Source organism: Benincasa hispida, unplaced genomic scaffold (assembly GCF_027475165.1).
Source record: "Benincasa hispida cultivar pf3 unplaced genomic scaffold, pf3_genome.v1.1 HicScf185, whole genome shotgun sequence".
NCBI classification, from domain to species: Eukaryota; Viridiplantae; Streptophyta; class Magnoliopsida; order Cucurbitales; family Cucurbitaceae; genus Benincasa; species Benincasa hispida.
In genome coordinates this window covers 14482-34972 of record NW_028326242.1, presented here as the reverse complement: position 1 = coordinate 34972, position 20491 = coordinate 14482, and the positions used below count along the sequence as shown (strand labels likewise).

The 20491-nt window shown below is 26.1% G+C and overlaps 1 protein-coding gene across 1 annotated transcript; it reads right to left on the bottom strand.

Moving 5' to 3' along the window:
• Window positions 1-921: 921 nt before the first annotated feature.
• LOC150030490 (agamous-like MADS-box protein AGL80) lies at window positions 922-20259 on the bottom strand. The gene is made up of 2 exons (XM_090309664.1): window positions 20090-20259; window positions 922-1444 (listed from the first exon to the last, which is right to left on the bottom strand). The coding sequence occupies exons 1-2, from the start codon at window positions 20257-20259 to the stop codon at window positions 922-924; spliced, it is 693 nt and encodes a 230-aa protein (XP_090165790.1).
• Window positions 20260-20491: the final 232 nt, after the last annotated feature.

The following is a 20491-nucleotide window of genomic DNA, read 5'->3' as shown; positions in this document are numbered from 1 at the left end:
TAATAATAATAATAAAAACATTTATAATTTTATTAAAATAAACCTAGTTCATGCATTCAAGCCGTTCTATTCTTCCATTCCAAATATTATAAAAAAATTGCGAGAGATCGAAAATCGAATTATCGAATTCACTAAATAAGTATATATCAATAATATATGAAAAATCAGATATTTAAATTCTTATAAAAAGAGACAATTTAAACTTCACTCAATTAACTTAGACAAACTTGATACAAAATTATCTGGACAAATACTAAAATAGTGATCATTAGCCATGATGATCATATATTTTTTTTTTAATCTCTAAAAAATGCTTAAGTAGACTACTCAAATATTTCAATTAATCCACACTTAAAAAAGAGAACTAGATTTTAACTACTCATAAGAAACTAACACATTATTCTATTTTCTTTAGACACTAGATCATAATTCATGCCATCATAATATTTTTATATATATAGAGAGAGAAAATTGGAGTAACCCTCAAATTCCTCCATTATTTAGAACTTAATTAAGAAGAAGCAATCATGGAGTAAATTTGTTTTGCCATTCCTTACTTAGAAGATCATATTCAACGTCTTCACCTTCATTATTCTGATTCTCATTTCCATTTCCATGTTGAATTTCATCTCCATTTCCATTTCCATTGTTGCAGCTTATTTCACTTTCAAACAATCCTTGAAGCAACATCTCTACATCATCATTCACATCAATCCTTACACCACCACTGTCGCCGTAGTAGCAGGCATCGGAGTACAAACTCCCCATAGGGTCTCCACCATTGACGTCACCACCGATTCCAAAACCCGCTTGGTGAGTGAAATCCATATGACTAACAGTAGCCTCAACACCAACGCCATTAATGTCGTTCACAAGCTTCTCAATCTCACACATTCCAGAATTGTCATTTACCCCAAAATTTCACTCCGATAATAAAATGTTCTCATCGCCATCTCCTTCAACAATAATCGTTTCCGTTCCGCCTAATTCGCTGATTCCCACCATCAAATTTTCTCCATTCATCAAATCGCCCATATTCACTTCTGATTGAACAAACCTTAACTCCCCTGCCATATTGCTACTACTTCTCCCAATTTTATCATTCGAATTCATCAACATATCAATAAACCATTGATCCATCAAATTCCTTCCATTATCAACAAGATCCATCTCATTGTTCCCTATTTCAAGCAGATGAGAGTTAGAAGGAACAAATTCAGTAGGAGAAGGAAGACGATGAACCTGTTGATGATACTCGATTCGTTTTTGGCAGTCTCTTATTCTCTCTCCGACCATCCAGAACAATGCGAGCAATTCCCCATTGATGAGTTGGGAAATATGATGACCTTGATGCAATTGATGCATCAGAAGATCAAGTTCGAGTTCTTGATTCTTCTTGATGAGTTTCTTTAGTTGGATGATAGAGTGAGCTACACAAAGTTGGCTATGAATGTAAATTTTTCTTTAGGATAGATGAAAATTACTGTAAAAAGATTAGGAGAAAACAAACACAATTTTCAAAGCCCAAAATCCAAAACAAACTAATTAATAACCAAAACCTAAATTTGATGTTTAATTATAAGCAAAATTTGTGTAGCCTATATAATTAAACTCCTTTAGAGAAATCATTAAATCTACCAAACCTTACTTGAAAAAAAAAAAAGAAAAAGAAATAGAATATATCACAAAAGCTATAAATATTCAAACCATACAAAGTTTAAAAAAAAAAAAAAAAAGAACTTTAAACAATTTATTTTCGAAATAAAAATTCATATTTTTGTGAGTCAACATTGGAATTGTGATTGGTGAATGAAGATGAGTTGTCAAAAGGAAAATCTGGAATAGTGGGGGTAGTTATATAGCAATTAACCCAAAATTAAATACTACTTTATCATCTTAGTTGTCATTTTGACTAGAAAGAAAAAACTTATTATTCCAAAAATATATATTTATATATTATATTAGGTGTGAAATGGGAATTACATGTAACCGTTTGAATTGATATTTGAGATGAACTGTTGCTTTTTCTTTAATAAATATCTTCAAGAAATCGTAGTTTCTAAATCATTAAAACAGTAAGTCATCACAGCTCGTTGGCCTCTTAACGGGTTATACGTCTCTTATCAAAATACCTCAAATAGTTCATTTACTAATGGAACTTTTATCAACAAAATCAGCATGACTAGCGAGAAAATCATCATGAGCGAGATCATCCCTATGAGCGAGATTTACCCTTCCCAGCGAGATTTGGCACTTTCCAGCGAGTTTTAATGCAAAACCAGCAAGATCCAGTGCAAACCAGCGAGATTCCCGTCCCTAGCGAGATCCACCTCTCGCTCTTGAGCTGCCTAAGCATCTTCCTAAGTAGCGGTCTGCTTATGCCCAGATCCTCTGTGACAACTTCAAAAATTCATAACTCAAAATCCAGCCCTCTTCTGAAGAAACTTCCTTCTACAAACATGTTTAGAATTGAGTTAGCAACATTACTTTAAAATTTCAGCTCACAATTCCTCGTCGTTTAATCTGGAGATTCAAAACTTCATCATTGGCCCCAATTCAAGCAGCTGCCTGCTTGTTCAACAATTTTCAGTTCAACCTTCAAAATTATATAACTCAATTTCCAGGCCTCATCTTAAAAAGTTTCATTCTACAAAGTTGTTTATAATTGAGTTAAAAATATTATCTCAAATATTTAGCTCAAAACGCTTCGTAAGTCGTCCTGGAGCTTCACTGATGGCCTAGATTCACTTATCCTTTTTATTATTTATTATGTTTCCACACTATCATAGTTTATTTCCTCTACATTTTTTATAATGATTTGCATCTTTCTTTTTTTAAATACTGTTGAATTTTTAGCCGAATTTCAAAAAAAAATCAATTTTTTAGGAACTACTCTTTATTGTTTTCAAAATTTAGATCACAATGTATGAAACTGGGAGATGTAAGTAGTGTTTATAAGCTTAATTTTTAAAAATAAAAATAAAATAACCTTAATTTTTCATTTGTTTAAATATACAAATATGGAGTAGTATTTAAGGATAATATAATATTTCTCAATTTAATGATTGTTTATTTTTATAATTTTAAACTTTTTTGCAGAGTTACTTTTCAAAAGGTTATGTACCATGGGTTAATGATTAGGTATTTTTGTGTAACTGTGTTTTATTATAATTCAAGTTTGATTAAAAAAAAAAAGTCTCTTTTAAATTTTCGAATGAAACATTGATTGTTATGATTGTGAGTTCTAAAATTATTGTATTTTTTTTAATGCTAATAAAATCTTTGTTTGTTTGATTTTTTTTTTTTTAATTTTTAACCTTAACAAAATCTTAGTTGTTTTTATTTTTAAAGTTTAACAAAATCTTAGTTCTTTTCAGTTGTAAATTTAATATTTTTTGAATTACTGCATAATTGTTATATGATAATGGTATTTTGGTCATTTAAAAATTTCGAATAATAATTTAAAAAATCATTTTACGATTTTCTAATTTTGATTTTTTTTTTTTTTTTGCTATTTTTCAAAATGAATCTTCAAAATTTACTATTTCTTTTGTTGACCCAAATTTGAATTCCTTTTCTTTACCATCCATCACTTGATATAGTTTTTGATGTACTAAAGAAAAATAACATATATCCCTAAACTTTTTATGTGTTAGTCAATATACTCCTAAAATTTGTAGTTATATTAGTCAAAAGACTCAAAACCATAAGTTAATGATTGTATTAGTTTAGGCCTTTCATAATTTAGGATAATCTTTGCTCCAAACACATCCTGATTGTTACATACTAAAGATCAAGAGACAAAATTGTTACTTTTCATAAATATTCACGATTAAGAATATTTATTTTAACTTTTAAGAGTGTGAATGCTTTGAGTTGTTAGATTTTAAGGTTTCTATTTTTATCGATGTCACTTCTGGAAATCTGATTAAACATATTCTATTATAGTATGATGTCGTGTTCTGCATGTGACATCTGAATATCATGAAATCAACATTCTTATCGTATCTTTCAGAACTGACGTACTAGATATGTAATTTATGTCATTTTTGACTTGTTTAGAAGGTCAATTATGAAAATATCATATCATTATTGTCGATGGAAGTAATACATATGATCAACTATTTATGATATATTTCAATATTAATAAACATAATAAGGATAATACATAGATAATCGTTAATTTTTTTTCTTAATAATTATTAAATTTTGTTTCATACCATTATTTTCTCTTTCAAATAAAGTAAAACATCATCCATCCACAGATTTAATAAATATATATTTATATATATGATAATTTCAAATTATCCATATTATTATTTAAAAAGAATATTCCTCAAATTCCTTTGAAAAATAAGCCAAAAAAAGAATAATTAAATCCAAAATATTACAACTCTCACAGTCTCACGTCTCACCGGTTTCCGAAAATGCATGCATGACAGACCACGTGGAAGATTTTTAAATCTATACATATGTGCGTGAAGCTAGCTATTCAAGAATTTTATAAATTTTCATTTTACATCCCTTAAATTATACCTATTTAAATCTTGAATTTTATAAATTTACCGATTAATCGTCTCTTTTTAGATTTGATTTAAAAAATATTGTAAGAATTATATAATTTTTTTTAAAAAATTTATCTTTTAAATTATTATAAGTGAATCAATTATTTAACTCTTTATTAAGATTACATTTAAAAATTATCGATGCATCATTCTTATACGTGTGTAGACTTTTCGAGATGTTGAATTAATAAAATAGATGATTAAACTTGATGCATGGACACTTTTCAAAAGAAGTTTTAGATGAGAGTCTAAATTGATTTGTTTATGAAAGTTTAGGAATTTAGTTGATAAAATATATGTATCACACGATATTTACCTAGAAAGAACGTAATGAAGGGTGTAAAATTGATATATCTACGAAAGTTTAGGATTTAAATTGATATAATTTTTGTTTAGAGTTTAATTTAGTGTTTTCTTTTCTAATTTAAAAAGAAAAATTGGTTTTTGTTTGGCATGCAATAAATAAATATGATATAGTTTGTTTTAATAATTATCATTGATTTTTAAGAGTTAGACAATTTAACAAATTTTATTATGGCATTCCATCTCAGAGAGTTTGCACCAATGGTACTTATTCGACCTAAATTCTTTTTATAAAAAAAATATGTTTTGTGAAGATTTGAAACGTCTCCTTCATTATTCTTTAAATAAACAACTACACGTGAAAAGTTGACTCCCATAGGTAAAGTGTAACACATAAATTTACTAAAAATATAAAGGCAATATGTATAGGTAAAGAGTTTCTCCTAATAACATTTTTTTTTTCATATATTTGATAAATTTATAAATGTAATATATGAATGGATATTAACACGACACTAATGAATCAATATATCTTCTAGGCATAACAAACTTTGAGACCCATTCATTATAACAAAAAATAAAATATAAAGTTTCTAACTCAACAAAAATTTATCTCAAACATTATTTTAGCTTTCTCAAACTTCATCATAAAAACAAATAAGTGAGGTAAAAAGTCTAAAAACATGCTTTAACACCTAATGAAAATTATTTTTTTCTTATATAATAAACACTTTTGAAGAATTTCAAATTACCCATATTATTATTTTAAAATAATATTCCTCAAATTCTTTTGAAGAATAAGCCAAAAGAAGAATAATTAAATCCAAAATGTTACAATACAACTCTCACAATCTCACCGGTTTTCGGAATTGCATGCACGACAGACCACGTGGAAGATTTTTAAATCTATACATATGTGTGTTAGGCAAGCTTTCAAGAAACATGTGAATCATGTTTGTCTTTAATCCCATTTTTCAGAAATTGCATTTTACATCCCTTAAATTATAACTATTTTAAATCTTTCTAATTTTCATAAATTTACTAAAAAATATAAAGGCAAAATGTATAGTAAAGAGTTTCTCTATACATTTTTTCCATATATAGGGATAGTATTTAATAAAAATAAAATATGAATGGATAAGTTAACAATGACACTAATGAATCGAATATTAATCTCAGCATAATAAACTTTGAGACCCATAAAGTTTCTAACTCAACAAAATTGACATAATTTAATTTATTTTGCTATAATTTATATATATATATATATATATATATAATTTCAACCAAAATGTCAAAATCTCACCTTTCAGATGTTGAATATTAAAAAAAAAAAAAACGAAAGATTTTTTTTATATTTATATCAACTAAAATTTATAAAAATACAAAATAATAAATTATGAGAAGCCACAAAAACTTTGTCATGTTCAAATATGATATTCATATGTTTAATAATAATAATAATAATAATAATAATAATAATAATAATAATAATAAAAAGAACATATGCTAAATTATATGCTAAAACTACAAATACATTATTTTTTAATTATATATTTATACATCATTTAAATACATATGTTTATACATCATTTAAATAATTATAATATGTGGAGTGGAGGACTCTAATGTTCAACTCTAAAATTAAAAAAAAAAAATAGAATTTTTATGCTGTTGAGTCATGTTCACCAAACTCATTTTTCTTCTATTTCAAAAATTTATCTCAAAGATGATTTTAACTTTCTCAAACTTCATCATAAAAACAAATAAGTGAGAAAAAAAAGTCTTAAAACATGCTTTTACACCTAATGAATTTTTTTTCTTTCTTAAACATTAAACACTTTAAAAAAAAAAATTCAAATCATTCTAATTCTTTAACTCCTTGATTTGATTATGGGTCTTAACAAACCAATCATATTCATTCATATGCATTTTCATAATCTATTGACTTTACCCTATTTTTTATTATTTATTTATTTCCTCTAATTTAGTTGTTTCTTACATGCATATATTTTCTCTCATTCTAAATACCCTTTACCCTTTTAAACCTTAACAAATTTTTAAAAATCATTTATTATTTTTAAAAAATTGGCTTAGCTTATTTTTAAAAGAAAATTATTTCAAATTGTAAAATTGTTGAAAGTATTTACGAGATGGAACAAAATTGCTGATAGATACTGGTTGACATTTATAAGTGTCTATCAGTGACATTGATAGACGAATCTATCAATGTCACTGATAGACACAGATAGAAGTCTATCAGCATCTATCATTGATAATTCTAAAATTTTTCTATATTTTGTAAATATTTTAATTTATTTTTATATATTTGAAAACAACCATTTTTTTAATTTAAATAACAAAAAAAAAAAATCAATGGGTAGAAAAGTATTTATTAAATTTAATTTTTTTAAAAAATTATAAATTAAATTGGTAGGTCTTAATCTTTTTTCTTTTTCTAATCGGCTTAGTTTTTTTTTTTTTTTTTGAAGTTAAATAACAAAACAAAGAAATTAATATGTAGAAGAATGTTTACTAATCTTAATTGTAAAAAATGAAAGATCCAAAATCAAATTGGTATGAAAAAAGGGTTTTGGTTATTTATTTTTTTATTGAATTCTTAGATTTTGAAAATCAAATGAAACGCTACTTCCACTTATTTCTTTCTTTATTTTTGTTATCTACTTTAAAATCAAAAACAGAAAAGTTTATTTCTTTTTTAAAAAATTGTTTTAGAAAGTTAACCATGAATCTGTATATTTTACAAGATAGATGAAAATCATCATAAAGAAATTTGGGAAAGTTGACCTAGGCGACTTAGTCTTAATCCCGAGTATATTATGAACTCCTTTTTGTGAGGGATTGTCATTTGATTTACATGGGTGAGGGTGGCCAGTTCGCTGACCCAATATGCCTATCATTTTGGGATGAGACTGAGTGGGGAGTTGGGAACATAATAATACAAGATGTAATTCACTTATTACCTCTTTGAGATTAAGTAGATGAGTGTTCCCTCAAGTGGTGTCTCCAGGACTTGAACAAAGGGTCATACCCTCTCATTGACTCGAAAAGCATTTCTATTTATTGGTTGGATCATAAACATGTTGTTCATTAGAGGAGCACTGGTACTTAAAGAGTCAGAGGTAACCCAAGGGTAAAATAGTAATTTGACCCAGTTGGAGTTACGAACATGCTGTCTTTATTGAGTGTTGATGAATTATCTATGGCTCTCGAAATGTAGAAATGCTGACCTTTGCAATGAGGGAGCTTCTCAATTTATAGAGCTCCCTAATGGGCTTCATGGGTTTGGGCCTAACCTTTGGGCCTAATTTAATTGGACTTGAGTCTGGCCTTTGGGCTTAATTAATTGGACTTAAGCGTGATCTTTAGGCCCAATTACTGTAAAAAGATTTGGAGAAAACAAATGCAATTTTCAAAGCCCAAAATCCAAAACAAACAAATTATTAACCAAAACCTAAATTTGATGTTTAATTATAAGCAAAAGTTGTGTAGCCTATATAATTAAACACCTTTAGAGAAATCACTAAATCTACCAAACCTTACTTGAAAAAAAAAAAAGAAGAAAGAAATAGAATAAAAATTCATACCCTACAAAGAAGTTATGAAAAAAATGAACTTTAAACAATTTATTTTCGTAATAAAAATTTATATTTTTGTCGGTCAACATTCGAATTTTGATTAGTGAGTTGTCAAAAGGAAATCCTAGAGTAGTAGGGGTAGTTATATAGCAATTAACCCAAAATTAAATATTACTTTATCATTCTTAGTTGTCATTTTGACTAAAAAAATTTATTATTATTTATTATTCAAAAAATATATATTTATATACTATATTAGATGTGAAATGAGAATTACGGTTACATAAGCAGTTTGCATTGATATTTGAGATAGTTTGTATTGGTATTTGAGACAATTGGTTGATGAACGTTGCTTTTTTCTTTCCTTTGTTTTTATGTGAAACAATTATTATTTTTTTAAAATTTTTTTATAATCTATTATTACATTTTCTTTTTCTCTTATATATATATATATATATATGATAATTTCAAATTACCCATATTAGTATCTAAAAAGAATATTCCTCAAATTCTTTTGAAGAATAAGCCAAAAGAAGAACAATTAAATCCAAAATGTTACAATACAACTCTCACAATCTCACCGGTTTTCGGAATTGCATGCACGACAGACCACGTGGAAGATTTTTAAATCTATACATATGTGCGTGAGGCAACCTATTCAAGAAACATGTGAGATCATGTTGTCTTTAATCCATTTTTTCAGAAATTTTCATTTTACATCCCTTAAATTATACCTATTTAAATCTTTAATTTTCATACATTTACTCAAAAATATAAATGCAAAAATGTGTATAGGTAAAGAGTTTATCCTAATAACATTTTTTTTCCATATATAGGATAGATTTATAAATTTAATAAATGCATGGATATTAACAATGACACTAATGAATCGGTATATTATGCTCAGCATAATTAAACGTTTGAGACCATAAAGTTTTCTAACTCAACAAAATTTGAAACTAATTTTATTTTATTTTGCTATAATTTAATTTATATATATATATATTATACATTTCATCAAAATGTCAAAATCTCACCTTTCAGATGTTTAATATTAAAAAAAAAAAAAAAAACACCAAAGATTTTTTTTTATAAAACTATATTTATATCATCTAAAAAATATAAAAAAGACAAAATAATTAATTATGAACGCCACCAAAAAAAAAAAAAAAAAAAAAAAAACTGTCATGTTCAAATATGATATTCATATGCTTAATAATAATAATAATAATAATAAAAAGAACATATGCTGAATTATATGCTAAAACTACAAATACATTATTGTTTAAATTATATATTATTTGATAAAATAAATCTATTTTAACCCTAGCCAATTAATTTGTAGAAATTCCTAATCCTATAGTATTGTATTCTACCGCTAGTTTCGCCATATATTGATTTATTTACAATATATTTGATAACTTTCTATTGACAATAATGTTTTCACCATTTTATAATACATAAAAAGAAAAAAAAATGTTATAAGACCAACTAATTTGATATGCTTATGAAGTGTTATTTGGTTTCTTTTACAATGTTCATGTTTTTTTTATTGGAAATTAAGCATTTAAATAGAGATTTTTCATGGAAAAAAAAAACCCAAAACATTTTCATTGAATTTTTTTTTATTAACAAAACTGAATGGCCAGCAATTCTTTGCGAAAAACACGATTTCCATAAATTTTTCACGAGAAATCTATTGAATTAAACGAAAACTTTCGTGAAATGAAAAATAAATTAGAGAATGGAGACAAAACTAGGGAAGCTTATCCTTGCCTCCACCTCTATCCCATGAACATCTGTTAAACATGTGAATAGGTCACCTAGTTAGGACACCTACTATCGGTAAAGAAGCCAAAGTTTTGAATCTTTTTACCTCTACATGGCGTTGAGTGAATATCATTCAACAATATCAAATACACTTATTTATATATAAAAAAAAAAGATAAATGACGTGGCGCCGTGTTAATCTGAGATTTTACTCTCCAACAAGAGGAAAGCAAAGAACGAGAAACGAGATCAAAAGACCACTCCACATGCGCAAGATTCCCATTTAATAATTTCACTACCGAATATGATGTAAGCAAAATGTCAAAAACCCTAATTTTGAAAAATAAGACATACAATCGTATTTCACTCAATTTTAGTCATCCATCCCATCGGACCTTAAAATCATAGAGTTCGAAAATCCAAAGATTAAGAAAATAACTAGACCAATATATAATAGGTGTGTGTTTGAGTGTGTTTTAAAACATTACAATAAAGAATTCATAAAGTAAAACTTGTAACGTTGATATGTTTAATCACGACCATAGTATTGTAACAAGACGAACAATACCCAATGAAAGACACAACTAATTTATTTTTACCATAGTGGGACCCATCATTTGCAACTGAAACAGAAAAAACAAAATTAGCTTTGTTTAAATACTCTTCTCTTTTGTGAATTTTATGCTCTCTAATCTTATCTTTAACTTCCAACCCATCCTTATCTTCTCTTTTTTTGCTTATTTATTTATTTTCATTTTACCCTTTTAGTTAGACAATGGTAGGTCTAGATTATTCATAATCGATTTTTAAAATGGTAATCGATGTTTTATCTACATAATTATATTAAAATTAATAGACCATTTTTTAAATCTATTTTCAATAGATTCACTTTCTCCCAACTACTGACAAGTTTATATTTGGTGATAAATTAGGAATATTTTCTAATGAGTAGGTTTGGAAGTAATTTTAGAATGTTCGAAATTATGTGTGTTTTAAAATAGTGATTGTTGGGTAATGGTGTGTAGAGGTGAAGCCCACACTTATTTAGACCTCGTTCAGTAACTATTTAATTTTTTAAAAGTTAAGCTCGTTTTCTTCCAATTTCTTTATCATAGTTTTAGTTTTTTCCACCAACAACAAAATATTTGAATTGTTAACAAAATTATTAAAAAAAACTATTTCATTTTTAATTTTTAAAATTTGACTTGATTTCTTAAAACAACCCTAAAAAGTAAATAAAGCCAACAAAAAAATCAATAAATAAAAGTAGTTCTGTAATTTTAATTCTTAAAAACCAAAATTTAACCTAAAATGTAAATGGTTATCATTTGCCTTAATAATTTCTAGTCAATAAAGAGGTAATTTTTCGGTCAAGTGATTGACCAAGAAGAACTTGAAAAAAAAATTAATTTCTTAGATTTTTGTAAGGAGTGATGTGAAGATTGTGAAACCAATTTTAAAACTAAATGTCAATAATTCAAAATCACATTTGATTACTTTTTAAGATGAAAATATCAAAATGATTTATCACAAAAAATAATTTTATAAAATCATTTAAATAATTAATAATATGTGGAGGGAGGACTCAAATCTTCAACTTTAAATTTGTTTTTTAAAAAAAATACAAATTTTATGCAGTTGATTCATGTTCAACAAACTCATTTTTCTTCTATTTCAAAAATTTATCTAAAACATTATTATAGCTTTCTCAAACTTCATCATAAAAACAAATAAGTGAGGAAAAAAAGTCTTATAACATGCTTTTACACTTAATGAAAATTATTTTTTTCTTAAACATTAAACATTTTTTAAAAAAATAATTCTAATTATTCTAATTCTTTAACTCCTTGATTTGATTATGGGTCTTAACAAACTGATCATATTCATTGATATGCATTTTCATAATCTATTGACTTTGCCCTACTTTTTATTATTTATTTATTTCCTCTAATTTAGTTGTTTCTTATATTTCCTCTCATTCTCAATATCCTTTACTATTTTCAACCATAAATTTTTTTTAAAAACCCTTTATTATTTTTCAATTGCTTAGTCTTTTTTAAAAGAAAATTATTTCAAATAGTAAAATTATTGAAAATATTTATAAGATGGAACAAATTTTAGAACTATCAATGATAGATGCTGATAGACTTCTATCAGTGTCTATCAGTGATAAGTCTATCAACGTCTATCATTGGTTGTTCTAAAATTTTGCTATATTTTGTAAATATTTTGATTTATTTTTCTATATTTTAAAACAACTCTTTTCTAAAATTTAAATAACAAAATAAATAAGTCAATGGATAGAAAAGTATTTATTAAATTTAATTTTAAAAAACGAAAGATTCTAAATTAAATTGGTAGCTCTTAATTTTTTCCTTAATCTTTTTTTTTTTCTAATCGGCTTAGTTTTTTTTTTTTTTTTTTTTTTTGAAGTTAAATAACAAAAAAAAGAAATTAATATGTAGAAGAATGTTTACTAATCTTAATTGTAAAAAATGAAAGATCCAAATCAAATTGGTATGAAAAAAGGGTTTTAGTTATTTATTTATTTATTGAATTCTTAGATGTTGAAAATCAAATGAAACGCTACTTCCACTTATTTATTTCTTTATTTTTGTTATCTACTTTAAAACAAAAAAAAGAAAAGTTTATTTCTTTTTTAAAAAATTGTTTTAGAAAGTTAACCATGAATCTGTATATTTTATAAGATAGATGAAATACATCGTAAAGAAATTAGGGAAAGTTGACCTAGGCGACTTAGTCTTAATCCTCAGTATATTATGAACTCCTTTTTGTGAGGGATTGTCATTTGATTTACATGGGTGAGGGTGGCCAGTTCGCTGACCCAATATGCCTATCATTTTGGGATGAGACCGAGTGGGGAGTTGGGAACATAATAATACAAGATGTAATTCACTTATTACCTCTTTGAAATTAAGTAGATGAGTGTTCCCCAAGTGTGTCCTCCAAGACTTAACGAAGGGCCATACCCTTCGCTCATTGACTCGAAAAGGATTTCTATTTATATGTTGATCATAAACATGTTGTTTAACAATCCTAGAGGAGCACTGGTACTTAAGAGTCAGAGGAACCACAAGGGTAAAATAGTAATTTGACCAAGTTGGGAGTACGAACATGCTGCTTCCTGGAGTGTAGCTGTACGTCTTTATTGAGTGTTAATTATCTCTGGCTCTCGAAATGTAGAATGCTAGACCTTTGCAACTGAGGGAGCTTCTCAATTTATAGAGCTCCCTAATGGGCTTCATGGGTTTGGGCCTAACCTTTGGGCCTAATTTAATTGGACTTGAGTCTGGCCTTTGGGCTTAATTAATTGGACTTAAGCGTGATCTTTAGGCCATTACCTGTAAAAATGATTTTTGGACAAACAAATGAATTTTCCAAAGCCCAAATCCAAAACAAACAAATTATTAACCAAATTAACCAAAACCCTAAATTGAATGTTTAATTATCAGCAAAAGTTGTGTAGCCTAATATAATTAAACACCTTTAGATAAATCACTAAATCTACCAAACCCTACTTGAAAAAAAAAAAAAAGAAGAAAGAAATAGAATACTATAAAAAATTCATACCCTACAAAGACGATTTGAAAAAAATGGAACTTTAAAAACAATTTATTTTTCGTAATAAAAAATTTATATTTTTGTCGTCAACATTCGAATTTTGACTAGTGAATGTTAAAATGAGTTGTCAAAAGGAAATCCTAGAGTAGTAGGGGTAGTTATAATAGCAATAACCCAAAATTAAATATTACTTTATCATTCTTAGTTGTCATTTTGACTAAAAAAAACTTTATTATTATTTATTATTCCAAAAATATATATTTATATACTATATTAGGTGTGAAATGAGAATTACGGTTACAAAAGCAGTTTGCATTGATATTTGAGATAGTTTGCATTGGTATTTGAGACAATTGGTTGATGAACGTTGGTTTTTTCTTTCCTTTGTTTTTATGTGAAACAATTATTATTTTTTTTAAATTTCTTTATAATCTATTATTACATTTTCTTTTTCTCTTATATATATATATATATGATAATTTCAAATTACCCATATTATTATTTAAAAATAATATTCCTCAAATTCTTTTGAAGAATAAGCCAAAAGAAGAATAATTAAATCCAAAATGTTACAATACAACTCTCACAATCTCACCGGTTTTCGGAATTGCATGCACGACAGACCACGTGAAAGATTTTTAAATCTATACTTATGTGTGTGAGGCAAGCTATTCAAGAAACATGGGAGATCATGTTGTCTTTAATCCATTTTTCAGAAATTTTTCATTTTACACGTCCCTTTCATTATACCTATTTAAATCTTTAATTTCATAATAAATTTACTAAAAATATAAAAGCAAAATGTATAGGTAAAGAATTTTTCCTAATAACATTTTTTTTCATATATGAATCCATTAACATGTTGTCTTTAACAAGATTAATGAATCAGTATATAGTCTAGGCATAACAAACTTTAAGACCCATTCGTTATAATATAAAATAAAATATAAAGATTCTAACTCAACAAAATTGACATAATTTAATTGATTAAGTTATATAATTTATATATATATATATAATTTCAACCAAAATGTAAAAATCTCACCTTTCAGATGTTGAATATTAAAAAAAAAAAAAAAAAACCAAAGATTTTTTTTATATTTATATCAACTAAAATTTATAAAAAGACAAAATAATAAATTATGAGAAGCCACAAAAACTTTGTCATGTTCAAATATGATATTCATATGTTTAATAATAATATAATTAATAAAAAGAACATATGCTGAAAATTGGAATTCAAACACTACAATTACATTATTTTTTTAATTATATATTATTTTGATAAAATAAATCTATTTTATACCCTAGCCAATTAATTTTAGAAAATTCCTAATCCTATAGGTATTGTATTCTCTAGCTAGTTTCGCCATATATTTGATTTTAATTTACAATATATTTGATAACTTTCTATTGACAATAATGTTGTAACCATTTATAATACATAAAAGAAAAAACAATGTTATGAGACCAACTTAATTTGAAATGCTTATGAAGTGTTATTTGGTTTTTTTTTTTACAATGTTCATGTTTTTTTTATTGGAAATTAAGCATTTAAATAGAGATTTTTCATGGAAAAAAAAAAACCCAAAACATTTTCATTGAATTTTTTTTTATTAACAAAACTGAATGGCCAGCAATTCTTTGCGAAAAACACGATTTCCATAAATTTTTCACGAGAAATCTATTGAATTAAACGAAAACTTTCATGAAATGAAAAATAAATTAGAGAATGGAGACAAAACTAGGGAAGCTTATCCTTGCCTCCACCTCTATCCCATGAACATCTGTTAAACATGTGAATAGCTCACCAAGTTAGGACACCTACTATGGTCAAGAAGCCAAAGCAGTTTTGAATCTTTTCACCTCTACAAGGTGTTGAGTTGAATATCATTCAACATATCAAATACCTTATTTATAAAAAAAAAAAAAAAAAATGACGTGGCGGTCCGTGGTTGATCTGAAATTTCTCCTCCAACAAGAGGAAAGCAAATAACGAGATCAAAAGACCAATCCACATGCGCAACAGGAAAGCAAATAATTTCAATAGATTCACTTTCTCCCAACTATCGGCAAGTTTATATTTGGTGACAAATTAGGAATATTTTCTAATGAATACGTTTGGAAGAAATTTTAGAATGTTCGAAATTACGTATGTTTTAAAATAGTGATTGTTTGGTAATGGTGTATATAGGTAAAGGCCACAGTTATTTAGATCTCGTTCGATAACTATTTAATTTTTTAAAAGTTAGACTCGTTTTCTTCAAATTTCTTTATCATAGTTTTAGTTTTTTCCAACAACAACAAAATATTTGAATTGTTAACAAAATTATTTTAAAAAATATATATTTCTGTTTTAATTTTTTAAATTTGACTTGATTTCTTAAAACAATACTAGAAAGTAAATAAAGCAAACAAAGAAATCAATGAATAAAAGTAGTTATGTAAGTTTAATTCTTAAAAATCAAAATTTAACATAAAATGTAAATAGTTATCATTTGCCTTAATTAATTTCTAGTCAATGAAAGATGATTATTTCGGTCAATTGATTGACCAAGAAGAACGTGAAAAAAAATTACTAATTTCTTAGATTTATTTTGGGATGGATGTGAAGATATAAATCAATTTTAAAACTAATGCCAATAATTCAAAACCACATTTAGATTACTTTTAAGATGAAAACATAAAATGACTCATCATCAAAAAATAATTTTATAAAATCATTTAAATAATTATAATATGTGGAGTGGAGGACTCTAATCTTCAACTCTAAAATTTAAAAAAAAAAAAAATAGAATTTTTCTGCTGTTGAGTCATGTTCACCAAACTCATTTTTCTTCTATTTCAAAAATTTATCTCAAAGATGATTTTAACTTTCTCAAACTTCATCATAAAAACAAATAAGTGAGGAAAAAAAAAGTCTTAAAACATGCTTTTGCACCTAATAAAAATTATTTTTTCTTAAACATTAAGCACTTTTAAAAAAAATAATTCAAATCATTCTAATTCTTTAACTCCTTGATTTGATTATGGGTCTTAACAAACCGATCATATTCATTTATATGCATTTTCATAATCTATTGACTTTACCCTATTTTTTATTATTTATTTATTTCCTCTAATTTAGTTGTTTCTTACATGCATATATTTTCTCTCATTATCAATACCCTTTACCCTTTTAAACCTTAACAAATTTTTAAAAATCATTTATTATTGACTTTAATTTATTTTGCTATAGTTTATTTATATATATATATATATAATCTCAACCAAAATGTCAAAATCTCACCTTTTAGATGTTGAATATTAAAAAAAAAAAAAAAACCAAAGAATTTTTTTTATATTTATATCAACTAAAATTTATAAAAATACAAAATAATCAATCATGAGAAGCCACAAAAACTGTCATGTTCAAATATGATATTCATATGCTTAATAATAATAATAATAATAATAATAATAATAAAAAGAACATATGCTTAATTATATGCTAAAACTACAAATACATTATTTTTTTAATTATATATTATTTGATAAAATAAATCTATTTTAATCCTAGCCAATTAATTTGTAGAAATTCCTAATCCTATAGTATTGTATTGTATAGCTAGTTTCGCCATATATTGATTTATTTACAATATATTTGATAACTTTCTATTGACAATAATGTTTTCACCATTTTATAATACATAAAAAGAAAAAAAAATTTTATGAGACCAACTAATTTGATATGCTTATGAAGTGTTATTTGGTTTCTTTTACAATGTTCATGATTTTTTTTTTTTTTATCGGAAATTAAGCATTTAAATAGGGAGTTTTCATGGAAAAAAAATCCAAAACATTTTCATTTAATTTTTTTATTAACAAAACTGAATGACCAACAATTCTTTGCGGAGAACACGATTTCCATAATTTTTTCACAAGAAATCTATTGAAGTAAACGAAAACTTTCGTGGAATGAAGAATAAATTAGAGAATGGAGACAAAACTAGAGAAACTTATCCTTGCCTCCACCTCATCCCACGAACATCTGTTAAACATGTAAATAGCTTACCTAGTTAGGACACCTACTATTGGTCAAGAAGCCAAAGTTTTGAATCTTTTCACCTCTACATGGTGTTGAGTGAATATCATTCAACAATATCAAATACACTTATTTATTAAAAAAAAAAAAAAAAGATAAATTATACTTTTTATTTTTTGAGCTATTTTAGTTTATATAGCATTTTGTTCACTTTCCATCTGAAAATGGAAAGGAGAAGTTATATATTTGTATGTGTATATATATATGTATGTATGTGTATGTGTGTATATGTATGTATGTCTGTATAGGTGTGTGTATATGTGTGTGTGTGTGTGTATGGATGTATGTATGTGTGTGTACTTGAACAAATAAAGACAAATGAGGCCAAAAAAATATATAAAAAAATTAAAATAAAGGTTAAAATGTCAAGTTGGAAAACTTCTGGACCAAAATACTATTAAACTCAAATTATTAATTTTAAAAAATAAAATATAAATTGATTTTTTTTTTGTGGGTGTAGATTTATACAAAGTAAACAAGTAAACAAGATAAAAAAAAATAAAAAAAAGAAAAAAAAAAAGAAAGAAGAAGAAACAAAAACTAAGGGTGGAAAATGGAGGAGAATTTAGAGTTGTGGCTGGTTTAGAAAAGACATTTATTGCTATTAAATGTTTGGTGTTAGAATCATATCTGAACCTATTAAAGTAAAACCATAGTTTGTTTCACTGCTTTAAATTAGTATGTCTTAATCTTTATTAGTTTTTGCATTGATATTTGAGACAATTGGTTGAACTGTTGCTTTTTTCTTTTCTTTGTTTTTATGTGAAAAAATTATCATTATTTTAAAATCTTTTTTTCTTTTTCTCTTTTTCTTCTGTTCTTATTGCCATTAATCTTTTATAATTTTAAGGCTATGAGTACAAAAGGTTAAAAATATCTTCTCTTCTTTAGTGATGAAATGTATCGAGATTTGTTATATGATTTCTTTCCTTTTGTGAATTTGGAGGCAGGGTTTTATCTCAATTAAACGATAGTGAATTTTATGAAAGTAATAATTTAATTGCTAAATTTTAGTGGGTAATGAACTTAAGGGTAATTGTTTTAAATGGTAAAACTCTTGAAAATATTTTTAGTATAACAAAATATTACTGTCTATCAGTGATAGATCGCGATAGACATATATCAATGGATGACAGATCACGATGGACATCAATCTCGCAGTCTATCATTGACAGATAGTAACGTTTTGTTATATTTATAAATAAGTTGGTTCATTTTCCTTTATTTGAAAACACCTCATGATTTTGTCTCTATATTTTTAGTTTTATAATAATTTGGTACTTGTATTTTGAAATTTGTAATGATGTCATCTGTATCTTGCACAATCGTTATGTATTTAAAAGTGCATAGACTAAGGGGCGTTTGGGGCAAAGAGTTGATTATTATAGTTCTAGGTTATTATAGTTAAGTTATAATAGTTTGTGTTTCGGGTATAGATTATATTAGTTTGGGTTATAATAGTTTGTGTTTGGGGTATAGATTATATTAGTTTGGGTTATAATATTATGTGTTTGAAGTGTAAACTATTTTAATTTGAGAAGGAAATAGTAAACACTATAGCAATGAATAAAAAGATATAAATGTTAAATAGTAAAAGCCATAACAAATAGTAAATACAATAGCAAATGAGGGTTTAGAAATAATATTGACTGTAATTAATTGGGGAATACAAAATAGTATTTACTTTAGTAGTTATTATAATCTTAGGATAGTCTTCGCCCCAAACACACCATAAATTGTTACATACTAAAGATCAAGAGACTAAATTTTTAATTTCCATAAATATTCATGATTAAGAATATTTGTTTTAACTTTTAAGAGTGTGAATGCTTTGAGTTGTTAGCTTTTCGGGTTACTATTTTTATCGATGTCACTCCTGGTGATCTAATTAAACATATTCTATTAAAGTATGATGTCGTGTTCTGCATGTGACATCTGAATATCATGAAATCAATGATCTTATCGTATCTTTTGAAACCGACGCACTAGATATGTAACTTACGTCATTTTTGACTTGTTTAGAAGGTCAATTATTAAAATATCATATCATTATTGTCAATGAAAGTATTACATATGATCAACTATTTATCAATATTAATAAACATAGAAGGATAATATACAGATAATCATTAATTTTCTCTTAATAATTATTAAATTGTTATCTCTTTCAAATAAAGTAAAACAACATGACGGGATGGTCCTCGTCGGGGCCATTGACGACGGCAAAGGCGAAAACGCTGCAGAGAGTGGTGAGTTCACTTACTTTCTTTAACAATCCGAGCCTTCGTTTCTTGAAACTAGCTTTTCTTGCATTATCGCTTGCAATCCAAACCAACTTCACTTTCTTCCTCGTCATCGAGGCTCTCTCTGTCTTTCTTGTTCTTCTTGTTCTTTCTGGACTCTGATTTTAAGGTGCAACAATGGAGTTTATTTATAAGCCTTGGGGTTAAACTTTTTATTTTTATTTTTCTTTTTCTAAGTTTTTTTATTCTCTTGGTAAACGAATTACTAGGGGCATTTTTGTCCTTTAGTGACTAGTGGTAATTAAAGATGAAAAATACCCCACTGCATCCTGCATTCCACCTATC